Here is a 20,710-nt window from a genome sequence, read left to right as displayed (position 1 = left end):
AAAAAACAAAATGAGCTGGGCACAATGACACATGCCTGTATTCCCAGCACAGAATATGTAAAGCCAGGAGGAGAAGAAGCTCAAGCACAGCCTTGAATTCGAGGCTAGTTTACCTTATCTAGTGAGAACATGTATGTCTCAAAAACACATAACATCTGTACTACTCATAAAGCCTCACCCCAGGACACCCTATCCTGAATTTTACATTCATAATTCCTTTGCTTTACTCCAATACCCACTTTTTATTTGACATTATTTGATTATTTACAAAAGCGTATCTATTATTTCTTTAATTTAATTTAATTTCTACATAATATGCTTTATGCCTATCAGGAATTCAGGTGGGAAAGCAAGAATACAAACCAGTTTCAGGTAAATGTGAGCGCACCAAAGGTGGTTTAAATTCTGCTTAGAGAGCTTCAAAACAGGCTATATTGAAGAAGGGAAGTCTAAATTGAGTGTTAAAGAGCATACAGGCTGGAGATGGGCGATCTCACTGAGAACACGGGAACAACGCTGGCAAATGAGACAAGTGAGGACATTGTAAAATGGCAGAAATGGTCTGTGCAGTCATCACACACAGTTAGGGTATATGGCTGGCAAGTTGGTGGAGGTCAAATCTGCATGAGAACTGGAAGCTGTCACTAAATTAAAGAAATTGGGATAGGTACAATGGTTTTTATTTTGGGGATTTATTACCCCCCATACTTTCTTGTACTTTTAACAACCCACTATACATGGACTTAGCTATCTGACTCTTTTTGACAAATGAGACAAAAGCAACCTTGGTTTTGGTGGACTGTTCACGGCTATTTCATCCCCTAGCAGCCCTGCCTATAATTAAACTTTCCTTTGGGCCAGCAGCTCACAAATAATGACACGGAGACTTACTAATTATCAAAGCTCAGCCTTAGTTTAGGCTTGTCCACTAGCTATTTTTCTTCTATCTCTCCCTTTCCTTTCCTTTCCTTTCCTTTCCTTTCCTTTCCTTTCCTTTCCTTTCCTTTCCTTTCCTTTCCTTTCCTTTCCTTTCTTGTTGTTTGTTTTGTTTTTGTTTTTCAAGACAGGGTTTCTTTGTGTATCAGTCCTGGCTATCCTGGAACTATCTCTGCATCCCAGGCTGGCCTCGAACTCACAGAGATCAGCCTGCCTCTGCCTCCTGAGTGCTGGGATTAAAGGCATTTGTTACCACCACCCGGCTCCTACTAGCTCTTATAACTTAAATTAACCCCTATTTTTGTTAACCTACATTTTACCATGTGGCTTTTACCTCTCTCCCATTTGGTGTGTCACATTCTGTATCTTTCTTGATGGTGTCCTCGATACATCTCCTACTTCCTTTTTCTCTTCACCTCAGAGTCACCTCTACACCTCCTGCCTAGCTATTGACTGTTCAGTTCTTTATTAAACCAATCACAGCAAAGTATCCTCACAGTACACAAATATCCCACAACACCCGCCCTTGTCGCAAGAACAAGTCCCAGTTAGCCTACAAATAGGCAGATGATTAAGTAAACACGATCATGTAGTCTCAGCTGAAGTAACCGTAGACTAGCCAACAGCTGTCTCCCAAATGAGGGCACCTACCAACAGAATGACCCAGATAACCCACTGCCTCAGAAGCAAATAAATGCTTACTACTATATGTCATTAGAGTTCTATGAATGACTGATGTTAAAGAAAACTCAGTAAGAATCAAAGCTAAGGTTTCTAAAAGATTATTCATTTACTAGTTTTGTTTCTTTAAAGGCAGGATCTGGGTGTGTGGCACAGATTAACTTGGAACTTTCCTATGTAGACACAGCTGGACTCAAACTTAAGGCAACTCTTAAGATGGTCATGTATTCCTGTAATTCCGGGAAGAAGTATCACAAATCAAGGTCAGTCTAGGCAATTTCATAAGTTGGGTAGAGTAGGGAGTGAAGAGGAGAAGAGAGGGAAAGTGAGAAGAACACAGACAAAGGACATTGAAATGCAGCATTGACATCAGTGGACCTGTGGCATAAACTTGACACAATCAATGAATAGGGAAGATTTGAAGATGAGCTCTATGCTTACTGGAAGAATAGTTAGTTACAGATGTAATTAACTCAATCCAAAAAGGCTGAGAATAAATAAAGAGATTTTAGATATGTCTTTTACTTTTGCTGAGGACAGAAATAACCATTTCAAAACATGATACTTCAACATTGAAAATGGAACACCATTTTTATGTACCTGGGATGAGAAAAAGGAATCAGAATTTCAAGGTTTTATGGAAAAATAATTATTACCCAAATGATTAATCCTTGGAACAGACTGAGTAAGAAAGAACTTCATTTTCAAAGACTGAAGGCACACCACCAGATCTTTTGAAATCAGTCTTCCTAAACAAAAATCAGTGGGTTTGACTTAGGTCTTTTTCTCCTTTGTTTTTTTTCTTATAGTTTATTTTCCAGTCTACAATCTGAACTAGCTTAGATGAAGAATACGGTAAAAGGTTTACAACAATTTTGGGGGAAACATGAGTGATATTTGCTTTTCCCCTGCATATAATCATGTAAGTACTTAATTCAAAGCCATAAAACAAAGCTATTTTCATTAGAGAAATGTTTCATTTATACATACATAGACACAAAAACAAATACATGTATAGATACCATTTCAATTAAAATAAATATCACTTATAAAAACTGACAGGTATAGCTTAATGATGAGGATTAAACCTGAGAAACGCATTGTTAGGCAATTTCATCATGTGCCAATATTCTATACAACATCCATATAAACAACTATGCCTGTGATAGCCTAAACAATATCTTATGAGCCCACCACCATGTACATGGGCTATCAATGGCTAAATACTGTTATGTAGCACATGAATGTACAGTGAAATAGTGAATGGTCAAAGTAGAGACAAAATGGACAAAATGAGACAAGGGGCTGGAGAGACACATAACAGTTAAGAATATTGGCTGCTCTTGCAGAGGACCTGGATTCATTTCCTAGAACTCACACGGTAACTCACAACCATTCATAACTCCAGTTTCTAGGGATCCAATGACCTCTGCAGGCCCCAGACATGCATGTGATGCACATACGTGCATGCTGGCAAAACAAACAAGCATATATTTCTAAAAAGCTAGACAGCATAGAACTAAAACATCAATAGCACACTTCCCAGAGGAAATACAAACAAGATGGTGGGGCTAGACTACTCCAGTGATACTGCACTTTGAGGCTTAGGTTCCATCCTCACCAGTGCAATAAAAAAAAAAAAAAAAAAAAAACAAGATGAATGTTGGAAACAAGAATAAAGTGCTAAGGCACGAAAAGAAATTATATGATTATATTTCTAAGGTAAAGTAGCTTAAAATTAAAAAAAAAAACTATTGCTATTTAATGCTACAAAGTAGACTTGGCTACACCAATAATTGATGAACCAGGGATAGAAATTCAAATGCAAGATATCTTACATCCAATTTATTTTCTTCAAAATTCTTTTGCACTACCACTGCTGGGAAGCATCAGAGAAGAAAACAAGCATGCAGCAGTGTATACCCATGAATGAAAAGACTAGGAACTTGCCTCTTTCTCAGTGTCTCTAGAGATACATGTCCACTGGTTCTCCTTCACACTGTATGCCCAGAAGTCAGCAAGATCTTGTGTTCCATCCCAGCCACCAAACAAATAAACAGTCTCTATGAAAATCAAAAAGGTATGTATTAAAAAAAGCCACAGGGACAAGGGTTAAGGACCAGACTCACTCAATTGTTTCAAAGAATATTTAAGAAGGTACTTTTCATTGTTTTCACAGTATTATTGTTAAACTTGTAGCTTTCAAAATGTGCTCTAGCCGTTCTTAAACCTAAGTATATGGAAAGACTGCTGCAGAAACATGTTTTGCAAATTTATTTAAAAAATCAGATCACTAGGCCATGTCCCCCAAGATTCTGATTCCAAAATTCTTTAGTGGCTAAAAAGTCTGTATTTTTAAAGTATCCCAGATGAATCTGGTACAGCCAGTTTAAGAACTGGTCTATTGAACCGTATACAATTTATATTTACCAGCTTCTTAACAACGCAGCCAAATTTTAGCTACTAAAGGCTGACAGAGTTACTCAAAACTGTAAAAGCCTCAAAATTTAAAGAAATGCAAAATTCAAGAGTAACACGAGGACAAGTAGCTGTTACTTGGGGTGGGGAGGGCGGGTATGAGAAAGGATCACATTAAAGGTGATGTCTCCCTAATGCCAAAGCAATGGTTAAAACTAGCTGGAAGTTAAAAATAAACTGATAGTTAACAATGGTAAACCCATGAAAATTGGGCTAATATTTCCCCAATATATTGTAATAGTCTTCCTTTTCAAAGATTAATATTTTGAGAAATCAATTTCTTGTCACTCTGAAGTGTCTGTTGCACTTATAGACAAATTTTTTCTCAGTGAATCTTTACACCTGATACTATATCACAGATCCCTCCCTATACAATGCCTCTCTGTTTTTGTTAAATAATTCCCCCTCTGTAAAAATGTTATACCTACTGATTACAAACTGTCAAGCCACTGACCCTTTGAAGCGTGTGTTTTAAGACTGTATATACTCATGGCAGCTGTCATCTAACCATAAAGATATACAACTCAAAACTACATGTGGACTCCACTTACAGTTGGGTTGTCATCTAAGATTCTGTCATGTTTTCATATAACTTATAATTTTAAGTAAATTTTCCAAGTGAAGCATTCACAAATGCTTCAGTGCTGTCAGTGTAAGAACAACCCCCTAGCGGAAGACTCAGTTCTAGTTGCTCACTGGACACTATAGTCTGAAAATGAAATGCCCCCCAAAGGCTATTCTTGAAGGTTTGGTCCTAGCTGGTGGTACTATTCTGGAGATTTCTGGAAATCTCAGAAGGAAGCCTTAGCTGTAAGAGGCAGGTCACAAGGAGTGAGTCCTGTGAGACAATATGCTGTCCGGGCACTCTTGCCCTCTCTCTTTCCTGGCTACAATGCTATGAGTTCTCCTAAACTCTTCATAGGCTGGTAGATAAAAATTCCCTAAAAAACGTAAGCCTAAACTGTTTGTCACAGTCACAAAAAGTTTTGATAATATAGAAATTTGACGCTAGAGAAGGAGGGTTGTTGCTGGTGAGTAACCAAGGCCATATGGTTCTTTGGAATTGGTTTGCAAAAAGTTTGTAGACAATACTTAGGATGCTAGAGATAGAGCTTAGTCGGCAATTCCAGCAGAAGCTCAGAAGGTGAGAAGACATGGTAACTGCTAGCTGCTTTTAGTTTACAGAGAAAACTGAGAACAAAAGGCAGACAGAAAGATTTGAAAAACGTTGTTTAGAAAAACTGTATACACATTTGTAACTAAGAAGGACATGGTTTCTGAACTGCTTCGAATCATTAAAGAAGCTAGTTTCTTCTCAATGAGACAATAGGAAAGATGACATGGAAGCACCTTAGGAATTGGCCAGATGAACACCTATAGCAAAGAGTAAATAAATTAGAAGACTTTTCATTGAGAAATCAGTGCTTCTAGGGCACTCTGACCTCACCTATGAAGTTATTTCCGAAAGATTATTTAACTAACCACGCTAGCTAGGTTACCCAGGCATTGAGCCCACTTTAGCTAAGAACAGACTTCAGTGTAGTTTACCTGATGTTGGTTTCACAGATATACAGAATGCTAGAGTCACAGAGTCATGAAGGTTTCTACTTAGATTTCAAAGTTAGGCTGAGAAGTGAAACAATATGTGCATAGAGTTCCTGAAAGGGAAATGCATGAAGCTGCAAGAATGAAGACAAAGACACAAATGAACACCTAGGAAGTTAAGAGATTTCAGGAACACAGAACGTATACCGAGGAATGCTGCATGTCAAGAAAAGCTAGCCTTTAAGAGAGGCCATGAGGGTTGGAATCATCAAATGGTTAGAAGCAACCCCTTTTAGAGCTGGACTGTCAACACTGTTTCTGAACTGCATGTCTTTTTCTCATTTCACACCATCACATACCCCAGATGCTGGATATGAGCTACAGATACATTTCTATGCCTCCATCCCTCCACTTCAGAATGGAAATGTCTATCCTGTCATTTTATGTTAGAACTGTATCTAACTTATTTTAAAGAGGCTTACTTTTAAGAGCTTGCCTTGTGTCTTAGCAGAGATTTTGGATTTGAACTTCTGTCCCCTACAGGCTCATTATTAAAGGCTCAGTCACAGCCAGAAGCACTACTTTGGACCTTTTTTTCTTCTCTCTCTCTCCACCCCTCCCCCCGTTTGTTTTGTTTTGTTTTGTTTTTTTGAGACAGGGTATCTCTGTGTAACCTCTGGTTGTCCTGGGACTCATTTTGTAGACCAGGCTGGGCTCAAACTCATTGAGATCTGCCTGCCTCTGCCTCTCAAGTGCTGGGATTGAAGGTGTGCACTGCCTGGCTAGAACAATGGGCAATATTTTCTCTTAGGTCCTTGACCTCCCTCCCTCCACCCCCCTTTATTCCTTCCTTCCTTTCTTCCTTCCTTCCTCCCTTCTTTTCTCTCTCTGTTTCCTAGCCACCATGATGCCTACAACAATGGACTAAAACCATGAACCAAAATACTTTCTTCCCCCAAGTTATTTTTCAGAGGTTTCTAGTAACAGTGGCAAGAAATTAATACAGAGCGATCAAGCACAAGCCACTTTATCTTCCTCAGTCTTAAGTTTTTTTATTTACAAAATTCTGTTCAGAGGTTCCTCAGATTTAAGTTATACAAGTTGTCAAAAATGAACATTTCTATTTAAAAAGAAGGAAAACAAACAAACTTCCAGCTACCTTTCAGTCCTAACTACCCCAGACACTGTAACAACAATATTACTGTACTAGATTCCAAACCAAGACCTGGAATCCCTTTGGCACTGGAAAAATATGAAACAATGGTAATTATTTAAAGTACTAAAAGTCTATCTTATTTGATAACTATAAAACAATCTATTATCATTAGTTAAAATAACACTGCTTCCCAGATGACATACAATAATGTCCAGACACATAATTTTACAGGAAAAAGAATAAAGAATTTTCATATGGCTTAAGAATATTTTCCAAGACCTCACTATAACAGCAGTTAACCCTGTTAATTTCTGAAGCTTGTAGAGGGAGGCCCATATAACTAAAATAGCAGTAGCAATCGACCTTTTGTTTTATAGTACTTCTGGGCACTCTCTGGATAAGGTTACCCTGGTTCATTAACTTTAATAACCCTTTCTCTTGGGCTCTGAGTTCTCAATGTTCTTTCTGAAAAGCAGGTCTCTTTGTACGCATAAACTCTCACAGCAAAGAAAACCCACATTTCCACAACAGCCTCATTGATAGCTGAGCAAAATAAAATCTGGCACAGGGCAAGCATCCCAAAAGAATTAGGCAAAGATGTTATTCCTGTTCATGGATGCTTGGTGGTCTGACTGAAGCAATAGTACAACTAAGTGAATTTTGTAGAAACTTAATATTTTGATTTACCTGAATAAAAAAGGTACAATAAAAATTTTAATTAAATCACCTCATCACTTAAACCTCACAAAGATAAGTCATATAGAAATAAATACCAGAAGGTGTCATTACTCAACCAAAGACAAAAAGGATTAACCTATACAACTGTCTAGAGAGAATTATAGTAAGAGGAAGGTGTAGAAAAGAAGAGGAAAAGCTGGAATCTTAGCAGGAAAGCTGGCTTACTGGAAACCCATGCCCTCCCACACAAGTCCTGTAAACATGTCATGATAGCCTAGGAACCTAATCTTCTTCAGCAGCAAACCTGTCTTTCCATTTCTCCTGCTTATAGGAATATAGGCTAGCATGGGTATGCATTGTCCTAGCCCTTCAGCATATCTATTTGGTAAGTTTAAAGTACTGATTTGAACTCACAAACCACTGTAGGAGATGGAAAGAGATGGAATAGTCCCTTGTCCTTGAAGAACTTACCGTCTAGCCATAACTCTAAGGGTACATAAACCACTACAACACAGAATAGACCAAGTGCCACACGACGGCAAAAGCACACGTGTTCTAAAGGAGAAGAGGACATGTGGCTGAGAACTCGTCAGATTTGTGGTAAGAGTAGTCTCTGTCCTGGAGTCAGAATGTGGCTTTGTCTTCTGGTCAGTAGAATGTGGGACAGAAAAAAAAGCCTTTCAAGCAAAGTAAAATAACAAAGAAACATAAACAGAACAACACAACAAAAAATGTTTGAAAAGCCATAAACTCCAAAGTCAGACAGACTGTAGCCCCAATCTTGACTCTATAACTACAGCTGTATGACACTAAAATTCCCTAACCACTAGTTTCCTAATGTTTCAAATGTTTATCTTTTATAAAAATACAGTGAAAACTAAAATCATACAAAGCATGCAAAGAAGCTGTATGATGAATAACTAAATTACAGAAAATGTACAGAAAATCTGGACACAAAGGTAGTATGCAGACAGGAAGTTTAAAAAGACAGTGACTAGATCATGGTCAAGATCCAATTATTATGGCCTAAACTTAATTTCATAGACAATGAAGGAACTAAAAACAATCTTAAGCAGAGCGGTTAGAGTCTGAACTTGCTGCAGAACGACTGAAAAGGAACACACAGGAAACAAGAGAGAATGGTGGTAATATTGTTAGCAGTAGCCTACTTTCAAAATTTCAAGCCAATCTCATTTAAGAGACCACATCAGGTAATCATCAATCAATCCATCAATTATTACTCCATAAATCTTATAATTATTCTTTGGTACAAGAATATATCATTTGTTACCAGAACCTCATAAATCATGGCTCTACTTACTTCTGGTAGTACAATTTACATATTGTTCGTGAATTAAAAAATAAGGAATGTTAACATAAAGTAAAGAATTTGGCCTTTTATACACCATTTGCACACCTTTTGTAAAATAAAATGGGCTTTTTTCACTTCAAGTGCTCAACAGTAATATCTATCACTCTACTCTGAGTAAATCAGACTGCTGATTGTATAAACCTCCACAAGATGGCACACTATTCATGATTAAATGAGTTTGTCCATTTTGAAACTACAGACTAGATCAAATATGTGTTAACAGAGAAAGCCAAACATCATACACAAATCAAGTGTCAACAAGAAGACAGTGAGATGGCTCAGTGGGTAACGCCTGAAGACCTGAGTTCACCTGACCACAGAGATGTCCCCTGACTTTCATATGCATATCTTGACACTCATACCCTAACAGGAATCATACACACAATAAAAAGAAGTACAAATATAACCACATGAAAGTTTGATGATGATTAACAATCCAAAGTCCTCTTTATTCACTTCATTAAAAACTTCAAGAAAAATTGAGACATATGTCTTTTGTTTGCTTCAAAGCACTTTAATATAAGTAGTTTAAGGTTCAGAAGGATAGAGGAGAGCTTCTAAATGACAAATCCCCAATAACTTCTTCTGCAGGCATCAAATGATAGGTATGTGTTGTTTGAGCTTTTCCCCTAAATTCAGTAATAATTACATAGGAAGAATAACCTAACACAAGACAATCCATACTGAAACAAAATCTCTCCACACAAACTGTTTTACCTAGACCACAGATGAAACCCAAGACACAATTAAAGGCTATTAAAAGGAGAGGTGTTAGATTCAAGGACTATAATCAATAAAACCGACATACATACAGTAGGCCAAAGTAGCACATCCATCCGCTACCATGGTAAGTATACCATATATACATGTATATGTACAAATATGAAGAAATAATGAAAAGAACCAGAGACATATATCCTAGATGAATACACATGTAAAAGCCCTTAATAGAAGTCTTGGAAACCAAGTTCATCAATACACTGAGAGACTATATTCTACAATCATGCTGGTTTCATCCCAGGAATACAGGGATGTATCAACACATGCAAATTAGCATTTTTATTTTATATTATTATTATTATTACTTTATAATAATAATATAAAATAAAAATATTTTTAATATTTATATTTATTTATAAATAAATATATAATATTATTATATGTTTATAAATACAATCAAGGGGGTAAAAGTCACAGGATTATCCTAACAGATACAAAGAAGGCATCTAAGAAAATTCAACATACCTTCATGATAAAAGTCCCAAAGAAACCAGGAACACAAGAATCATACCTCAGAATAATAAAGTATGTGTATAACAAACTAATAGCAGATATCATGCTGAATGGGGAAAAACTGAAGGTGTCTCCTCTAAAATTGCCATTATTATTTAATGCAGTATTTTAAATTTTCACCAAGTAATGAGCAGGGAGGTTGAGATTGAGATGAAAGGGTTACAAGTACAGAAGCCACCATTAAGAAATTAAAAGCAGGGTCTAGGAGATGGCTCAGCCAGTAGAGTGCTTGTCACATAAACACAAGGACCTGAGTTTGATCCCAACACCCACTTAAATAAGCCAGATTATATACATAGATTGTAATCCCAGCACAGGGGGAGAGAGATTGACAACATTCAATGTCAACTTGTCTCCACATACACATGCATAAATGTGCAAAAATTTATGTATGGGTGCACACACACAAACATGGGACACACAGGTGTGTGTGTAAAATATATGCATACAAAATTAAAATCACATGACTGTAATAGTGATTCCCACTATACTTTTTTGTTTGTTTTTTGTTTTGTTTTTGTTTTTTAAGACAGGGTTTCTCTGTGTAAGAGCCCTAGCTGTCCTGGAACTAGATCTTTAGATCAGGCTGGCCTCGAAATCACAGAGACCCACCTGCCTCTACCTTCCGAGTGCTGGGATTAAAGGTGTCCACCATCACCACTTGGCTGTCCCATTATACTTCTTAAAACTACAATTTCTACTTTAGACAAACAGGAATGGCAATACGGCCTTTGGACTCTTAGAACCTGCTGAAATTCCGTCCCTACTGTATAAAACAGATATCTATACCTTCATCTTTTGAGCTTCACAATAACTTCAATCTTCAGTCACATTGTTCACATTAAGTTCTTTCATGACATTTGTTTATCACTTGAATCTTTGTTTCCACCTTCAAATCCCATACATTATCTTTAAATTATCTTTTTTTCTCACATATGTTCTTTCCCTGTCATGTATGGTCTCTTTCCCACAGTTATCACAGCAATAAACTGTAATGGCATTTCAACTGTGTTTTAATAAATAAAGCTTGCCTAAAGATCAGAAAGTAAAACAGACCCACTGGTCACCTTTAACTTATTTCATAAATGGAAAGGGAAGTATATCCACTCTCATAAAGCATCTGAAATGCAGACCAATGATTCTGGCATGGACTGAGGAGCTCAACCCATACTCTAGAACTCTGCTGGCACACTGCTAGTGTGTGACTCACCTGTCTGAACATCGATAACCATCTGATGGCCCCCTCTCATTCCTGGTCGGTTATCTTCTCCATCACCTGGAGAAGAAAAAGTATTTTCTATAAAGAAATAATAAAACTTTCAATTTTGGAGTAACTTCACTTATAAGTATATAAAGGGTAGTAACAAACACTCTGCATGTACTCCTTCAAAATAGTATAAATAAGTGAAAAGAAGAAATATCTTTGTTTCAACTATTCAAAAAGTTATAGGACTCTAGGAAATGGTGTATGTACATGTGTGTTGAGGATAAAACCCAGGTTCCCATAAAAGATAAGCAAGAATTCAAACACCAAGTTATATTCTCAGCCCTAAGATAACAGGATTCTAATATCACATTTGATATAAACCAGGAAGTCTAAGGTTTACATCATAAATCTCCCATCAGTTGAATTTATTAGTTTGGCAAATGAACTTCCCTGATTTTTGTATGTAAAATTGACATCATCTAACTCTGTACACAGGATTTTCACAGGAGTACTATAAAATAACTGAAATGTGTAAAAAAACACATTTTGTCATAGTGATAAAAAAGATTTAAAAGATAATTTAAATACAATAAACTAGGGTTGGGACTATAGTTTACTGGTAAGAGTGCTTACCTAGCTTGTACAAGGCTCTTAGTTCAATCCATAGCCTCAGGAGAAAAAAAACGATGTATAATAATCCACTCTGCCTCCTAGTTAAGAAACCCATGTTCTACAGGAAACACGTGCTCTTCATTAACAGAGTGGGAGAACTTTGGGGTAAACCAATAACAACGGCCAGGAAGGACAGTGCAGCTTACCTTTGGTGCTCTTAGGAATGATCTGACTCCACCGTGGCTTATATTCCTGCTGACTGATATACTGATTAAATAGGCCATCTGCAAGTATTAAAAATAAGAATTACAGCTCAGCTGATTCTCCAACCTCCCAATATACTACCAAATATAAATAGTAAATGATTAGTTGACACAACAACAGAAACTAATTGCATTAGCAGCAGCCCATATTAAATGTACGTTTCCACAATTACTATATTCATTGCTATAAGGTTACTGCTGCATTCATGAATAAGCATGTAACCTCCATAAAACCCTGAAAGAAGGAAAACACTAAGAGGAAAAAAGTCAAGATGACAATTTAAGGTTGAAAACCAGAAGCAACAGAAAATAGTTAATAAATAATCTGAATATATGTTTTATTTCAATGAAACACAGTCATATATCATTTTGGGCATCAAATACAAATGGGAAAAGAAAGAATAATCAAAGTCAGGAAGAATATTTGCTTTCTGGTGATTTTCCACTACCATTCTTTATTTTATTTACTACTTTAAAAATCTTTACCCCTTATAATAAATAGATTCTTGAATTCCAATGTCTTCCCCATGAAAAGTACTTAAGAGTTCATAAATTTTGTTACCAGATTACAAAAAAAAAAACAAAAAACAAAAACAAAAAGAAACCGAACAAGCCCTAAATAAGAAGATATGAACGCAACAGCTTTGGCGTAGGCACTTTATAGTACAACCTCAGAGAAAGAAAAAAACTCTTTAAAACACAAATTCTAGTTTTCTGTGGGTACAAAGTAACAGATAAAAGTACCACCAGCAGAAACTATATTTATTGATGCTGCCAAATGTTAAAATCCATTTTGTCTTAGTTCATTTAATTCTAAAAACAACCCTAGAAGGATTTGCATCTCCTCTTCTAAGATGGGGAAATACCTATTTAGAGAATTGAGGAACTTTATCAAACTCACACATATGTTAAGTAGTGGTGCTGGGACTCAGATTCCACTTTGTTTTTCTTCTCAATCTTTGCTCAGTAAACTTTTCATCTACTTCCTGGAGGAGTTATCACTATACTATATTGATTATATATGATATTATGTCTATATATGATATAGATATATATAAGTATTATATATTATATATTACATATATCACTAGTTACTATGGAGAGTGCCCTTCCCCAACTCATCTCTCTACTCCAAATAATTTTCACCCTACACCCATGTCTGTCACAAGTTCATAAGTGATATATAAAGTCAAATTCTAGATAACAATACAGGAGCAATCTTCTAAAGGACTTGTAAGCAATGTTTCATTGCTTCTAAACAGACACACAGTCAAGAAAAAAGACTTTTGTTCTCTGGACACGCATACACACACATGCAATATATAATGTATGCAACTACTAAATTCTATTTGTAAAGCTAGGAAAAGAATCAATTCTATAGTAATGACAGAGCAGAGAAAGATAAAGACACTACTAGATCACTGAATCAACCAACCAGGAAAGCTTCCTCCCCCTTTGGTCTTCCTGTTAAGTCATCCAGAGACTTTTCCGTACCAAGTTCGAGGTTTCTTTTACATGTATCCAAAGAGATAACTGACAATGTGCTCATTCTCTCAACAATTCTATCCCTTGACCCTGATTTCTATCTAAATGAGGATTTCCTGTGTCATTGAAAACAAAAACTTGTTCAAAAAATGTCTCTTTTTCATAACTTGCCTACTTGGAATTTAAACAACCTCCCCAATCTCTTTCTTTTCTGGATTAAGAAGCTGTCGTAAACAACCCTATATAATCATCGAATTTCTTTCTTCTTTGCCTTTGCAACCTTATCAAATCAACAGAAAAACTTTTTAAGTCAGTACAAGCTAGATGTGGTGGTGATGCCTGAGTCCGTGTACTCTGGAGGCCAAAGCAGAAGTCTTAGGTGTGACTAGTATAGCCAGCTGGGGCTATCTAATAAGTTCCAGGCCTTCCAGGGCTACAGTTCGAGAATCTGTCTCACCTCTAAGTTCTTACACACTTAGAAGGTGACATTTACATTTTCATTATTATAGGAAGGAGAAGTATATGAAGTACAATTTAATTTAGTGAATGTGTCTATTACATAATTTCATAATTTTAGAGCCTTGTTTTATTCAGCGTTCCTGACTAAAACCTCCTTTATTATAGGATTTGGGAATCTTCCCCCTCCTGGAAGTGTAAGGTGAAATAAACCCTTTCCTGCTTGTGATGGCTTTCCCTGGTTGTCAACTACATATGCAATTAACTAAAACTCAAATGACTAGGCACACCTGTGAGGGATTTTTTTTTCTTAATTAAGTAATTTGAAGTGGGAAGGCTCACGTCTAATCTGGGTCTTTCAGATGGGAAGATCCACCTTTAATCTAGGCCACACTTTCTGCGGGCAGCCTTAATAAAGGACATGGAAGAAAAAACTGTCTCTCTTTGCCTGCTTGCTCTTGCTAACAAGTCCATTCCTTAGCTGGCAGTAGAGCCTACTTCACTGGGATTCTGTTGTATACTGAAGACAACTGAGACATCCAGCCTTGTGTACTAAACTACTACTGGATTCTTGGAACATCTGTTCATAGGCAGTTATTATTGGGTTAGCTGAACCACACAGCCTGTAAACCATTCTTTTTTTTTTTTTTTTTTTTTTTTTTGGTTTTTCGAGATAGGGTTTCTCTGTGGCTTTGGAGCCTGTCCTGGAACTAGCTCTGTAGACCAGGCTGGGCTCGAACTCACAGAGATCCACCTGCCTCTGCCTCCCAAGTGCTGGGATTAAAGGCATGCGCCACCACTGCCCGGCCCTGTAAACCATTCTAATAGAGCCCACATATATATATATGGAGAGAGAGACTCATTCTATAACTTCTGTTCCTCTAGAGAACCCAGACTAATATACTGCTTTTGGTTGTGGTGTTTTATCACAGCATAGACAGCAGAGGGTATGGAAACTGTAGGAAGTGAAGCCTTGTCAGAGGAAGTAGACCACCAGAAATGTGCCTCTGAAAGTTATATCTAGTTCCCTCCCTCCTTCCTGTCAAGCCATGAGGTAAGTAGCTTTAACCACATAGTCCATCACCATGACAGTCTGCATCACTATAGGCCCAGAGTCCACACAGTCAAGGGCTGTAAACTAAAATGTCTTGACACAGAGAGCCCAAGTAATTAATTCTACACTCTAACTTATATTTTGGTAACAGAAATACATAAAGTAGCTATCTTACAGAAAGCTAACTAACTAGCACATTGTACTAGTTAAAATTTACAGCAGTAACGCACAGCTATTAAAAGTATAGAGAATGGTACCAGACTATGGGAGCCCAAAAATTAGCTCTGTCACTGATTAGTTATGCTGTCATAGCAAATTAATCATTCTCCTTCATGTAACAGAGTCATCGATAATACTACACATACCCCCAGAAAGCAGTTATAACAATTACAAAGATCATATAAAAGAACTTAAAAAAAAAAGGTCCATTGTAAAACTTCAAACACAAGTGGTGGTGGTGGTGGCAGCAGCAACAACAACGGTGATGATGACATAGTATTTGGAATTATACTTGTTAGAAAACTATTCATCTTTTTTGTGTACCAAATGAGAAATATGGCACCCAATCAAACAGGAATTAGAGAGAAAGAATACCAGGTAAAGAATAAAAAAAGCTACCTGGAAAGAACTAGTCTTGGAGAATAAATTGGATGTGGAAAATAAAAACAAAAGTAAACAGCAAAGAGAATATAACAAAAACAAAGGCATGAAGGCATAGTCAGAGAGAATTATGGGAAGAAGTTATGTTTCAGGAAGCAGACTGGTGGTTATGTGGGAAGAGACTGCAGCTTTGCATTACTGAGCACTGCTGAGAAGAAACAGAATTACAAGGGAAGACAGTACAGAAACTTACTACTCAGAATAGCTCTACCTTCTGACTCATAAAATTAGCCAGGAGAAACCTGCTCTAATACTAGTTTGCTTTGTTCTCTGCCTCCTGAGTGCTGCGATTAAAAGCAGTGCCACCCACTGCACCTAGCACATCTGAAGATAACTAAAAACCATCCAGATTACTAAGAACCAACACAGATTTACGCTAAGATATGGAAAAGGAAAGGGGGATGTCAGGAGCCACTTCAGGCTTCTCCTTTCTCACAGGGCCTTGAAGTAAAAACCTTGAGTCAGAACAGTTAAAGGTAACCAAAACATTACATGCTAACCTTGGAGACTCAAGCTCTGGAAAGCACCACGGAGTGTCTTTAGTGCTTGCTGCTTATCACTAACAGCAGGTGTTCTAGCCACTGTAACTGCCCCGCTAAGCTGTAGAGCTGCGGAATCCCTTCCCCCTTCTCCCTTCCCCCTTCCCCAACAGTTCCCCCTGCCCGAGTTTCTCACTGAGGAGTATTTAAGACTAAAGCTTGCTTCAATAAACGGAGACCTTGACAAACTGAGAACAAAATCCTGTTTGGCTTGCTTGGTCTCCATTTCTCTCTCGCGCCCATGTTCTTTCAGGTAGCGCCTCTTCAGACCCTGGAATAACTGGACCTGCTGGGCACAACAGATGAAACAGCTAAACAAAACCATGAAAGTAAGAAAGTCTTGGTCTAAGACCTCAGTACCAAAGAGACATAAATGTTGAAAAGTAATCTTGATAGCAGATGGAAACAGCCAAAGACATAAAACGCCAATTGTCAAAGTTGAGAGAGAAAGAGAGAGAGAGAGAGAAAGAGAGAGAGAGAGAGAGAGAGAGAGAGAGAGAGAGAGAGAGAGAAAGCCCTGAAGCATTACAGAAATAAAGATCAAAGTGTTAGGAGGAGACACTAGTGATGATAACTGAAATGAGATAAAGAATTCAAAGCATAAAATTAAACAAAAATGTCAAACTTAATAGTATAAGTAAAAAATTGAGATAAATGAAACTAAGAGTAAAACAAATCACATAATTAACAGGCTGACAAGTGCAGCACTGTAACTCTACAAAACAAGCTAAAGTGAAGATGGACTATTTAAACAAATTTAAAAAAACAACAGATTTCTTTCAAAGAAACAAGTAGAAAAATAACAACAACAATAGGTGCCAGTTAACAGCAGAATAATAAATAAAATATGCTTGAAAATATTAATTGTGCGGTGGTGGATGTGGTGGCGCACGCCTTTAATCAGCACTCACACTCCGGAGGCAGAGGCAGGTGGATCTGTTCAAGGCCAGCCTGGTCTACAGAGTCCAGGACAGCCAGGGCTATGCAGAAAAACCCATCTCAAAAAAGCAAAAGAAGAAAAATTGCTAGTCAAAAATTCTACATCCAACAAAAACTGCACATCTTTAGAAGACAAATGTTTCAGATGAACAAAAAGAATTACCCTTATTATTATAAGAATTTCTAAAGGCTGCTTTAAGGCAAAGGAAATAAAATCTTAGATGTAAGATCAAAAACATACACAGTAATAAAGAGAAAAGAAATCAGTAAAGATGAGTGGAAACTCATGAACTCTGTATAAGATGAAGCAAGATTATAGGGCCTCAACTATGCCATCATAAGTGACAATGAATGTATGAGTTGTAAATAAATTAAAATAGAAACTCCATTTATATATTAGAAAACAAAAAGCTACTGACAAATTTTGTTAACTGTATATTTGCTATAATTTTTATCCGAAATATAATGTGGAATGCATTAGAGCCAAGTAAACAAAGAGTAAACTGAAAATATTAAAGGGAAGAGATGACAAGCACAAAGAAGAAATAAAGAGCATAACAAACCATAAAAAGTAAAATGGTAAGCTGGGCCTGACTGAGTGCCTATAACCCCCCCACGGTAGGGGGAAGAGACAGGAAGAACTCAGGAGGAGACTGAGCAATTGGGCAGCCTAGTCGAAAAGTGAGCTTCAGGTACGGTGAGAGACTCTGTCTCAAGAACAAGGTAAGAGAACGACAGAGTAACACACTCATCATCATCCTCTGGTCTCTGCATGTGGACACACAGGTACATGCATCTGCACTCACATGTGTTCATACACCATACACACAAAAAATAATAACAAAAATAAATAACATTTATAAGAGTACTATGTTCATAGCAGCATTGTTTGTAATAGCCAGAACCTGGAAACAACCTAGATGTCCTTCAATGGAAGAATGGATGAAGAAAGTATGGAATATATACATATTAGAGTATTACTCAGCAGTAAAAAACAAGGGCTTCTTGAATTTTGCGTGCAAATGGATGGAAATAGAAAACACTATCCTGAATGAGGTAAGCCAGACCCAAAAAGAGGAACATGGGATGTACTCATTCATATTTGGTTTCTAGCCATAAATAAAGGACAGTGAGCTTATAATTTAGAGAAGCTAAATTAGAAGGTGAATCCAAAGACAAACATATAGGCATCCTCCTGAATATTAACCTTCATCAGGCGATGAAAGGAGACAGAGACAGAGACCCACATTGGAGCACCGGACAGAAATCTCAAGGTCCAAATCAGGAGAAGGAGGGGGAGCACGAGCAAGGAACTCAGGACCACGAGGGGTACACCCACACACTGAGACAATGGGGATGTTCTTTCAGGAATTCACCAAGACCAGCTAGCCTGGGTCTGAAAAAGCATGGGATAAAACCGGACTTACATAGTGGACAATGAGGACTACTGAGAACTCAAGAACAATGGCAATGGGTTTTTGATCCTACTGTACATACTGGCTTTGGGGGGGCCTAGGCAGTTTGGATGCTCAACTTACTAAACCTGGATGGAGGTGGGCGGTCCTTGGACTTCCCACAGGTCAGGGAACCCTGATGGCTCTTCAAGCTGATGAGGGAGAGGGACTTGATCGGTGGAGGGGAGAAGGCAGAAATCCTTAATTAAATAAATAAATTAAAAAAAATAAAAAAAAACAATGCAAAAAAAAAAAAGAGTTACATCTTTAAAACAGGTTATAGAAAGGTTGAAATTAGGGCTGGAGAGATGGCTCAGAGGTTAAGAGCAGTGGCTGCTCTTCCAGAGGTCCTGAATTCAATTTCCAACAACTACATGGTGTCTCATAACCATCTGTAATGAGATCTGGTGCCCTCTTCTGGCATCCAAGCATACATGCAGGGCAGAACAGTGTACACATAATAAATAAATCTTTTTAAAAAGGGCTGAAACTAAAGACTGAAAAGAGCCTAAAGACTGTAGTTCAACAAATACTTGCATAACATGTACAAAGTTGTGGCTTCAATCTCCAGAACCACATAAAACTGAACAAGTTAGCAACTATCTGTAATCCTAACACTCGGAAGATGAGGCCAGAAGATCAGAATTCCAAGTCAACCTCAACTATAAAGCAGCCTGGGCTATATGAGACCATGTTTAACAATAAATACTACTGGTTTTATTAAAATAATGGAATTAAAATAATTGAAAAGGTATGCTGTATAAACACTATATGACAGTAGGTAAGCAACACAGAGTAAAATTTAATTAAAAGTAAAAAAAAATTAAGAAGTGTAACTAAAAACATGGCAACAAAATAGAGGAAGAAAATCAGAACCTTTAGACAGAAGTTTCTGTCTTGTCTGGTCCTGTAGCTGTTCAGTCCCCCAAATAAACCACAAAGAGGCTTATATTAATAATAAACGTTTGGCCTATTAGCTCAGATTTATTATTAACTAGCTCTTACAATTTAATTTAACCCATAATTCTTGTCTATGTTCAGCCATGTGGCTTGGTAACTTTTCTCGGTAAGGCATTCTCATCTTGCTTCCTCTGCATCTGGTTAGTGATTGATTTTCTGCCTTTCCTCTTCCCAGAATTCTCTTAGTCTGGTCACCTCGCCTATACTTCCTGCCTGGCTACTAGTCAATCGGTGCTTTATTAAACTAATATAAGTGACAAATCTTTACAGTGTACAAGACACAGCAAAAACCATAAAGAGATATACAACCCAAACTTCCATGGAAACATGCTAAGATACATTCTTCTCAGTAACTGAGTCAAAGAGAAATCACTGATAAAGATTTGTGCAATGTGATTAACAAACCTGAGCTACTAGATATATATAGAACACTGCCCCCCAACACCTGCCAAATTCACAGGCTGCTCAAGTATGGATATTTCCAAAAGCTGATCAAATCTGGCCACATTTACACACTCAAGTATAAGTTTGAAAGGGCTGGTAATACATGCACCTGACCACTATTCAATTCCATTAGAAGTCAGTAACAAAGACAATAACCCAAAAAAGGGATACATTTGGAAATTAAAAAATAATATCGATAAAATTATGACTCAGAAAAAAAGCCATTTCATTACATTAAGAAAATAGTGAACCAGACAAAAATTTTAGTAAATATAATTTTATATCTTTAATAAATGTGAGAAAAATTTAAAATCTGATGATTAGCTAGGCATTCATCTAAAGATGTTATAAAAAAGATACAAAGAGTAAGCATGGTGGTACATGCCTTCAATCCCAGTACTCAGGAGATAGAGCAGCCTGGTCTACAGAGCTAGTTCCAGAACAGCCAAGGCTGTTAACACAAAGAAACCCTGTTGAGGATAAAAAAAAAAAAAAGAA

At 37.2% G+C, this 20,710-nt stretch overlaps 1 protein-coding gene across 3 annotated transcripts in view; it reads right to left on the bottom strand.

Annotated features, from left to right (window-relative positions):
- The window catches only part of Mkln1 (muskelin 1), a 121,235-nt gene that overhangs the window by 44,151 nt on the left and 56,374 nt on the right, over window positions 1–20,710 (bottom strand). For all 3 annotated transcript variants that reach the window (XM_005365794.3, XM_026788555.1, XM_026788556.1), the window contains 3 exons: window positions 12,165–12,242; window positions 11,350–11,415; window positions 3,568–3,680 (listed from right to left, as the gene is read on the bottom strand). In XM_005365794.3, the coding sequence (XP_005365851.1) occupies window positions 3,568–3,680; window positions 11,350–11,415; window positions 12,165–12,242 (257 nt within the window). The remainder of the gene's footprint in view (window positions 1–3,567; window positions 3,681–11,349; window positions 11,416–12,164; window positions 12,243–20,710) is intronic.

Source organism: Microtus ochrogaster, unplaced genomic scaffold (genome assembly GCF_000317375.1).
Source record: "Microtus ochrogaster isolate Prairie Vole_2 unplaced genomic scaffold, MicOch1.0 UNK4, whole genome shotgun sequence".
NCBI classification, from domain to species: Eukaryota; Metazoa; Chordata; class Mammalia; order Rodentia; family Cricetidae; genus Microtus; species Microtus ochrogaster.
Note: the sequence above shows the minus strand (reverse complement) of the source record. Positions and strands in the feature narration are given on the sequence as shown.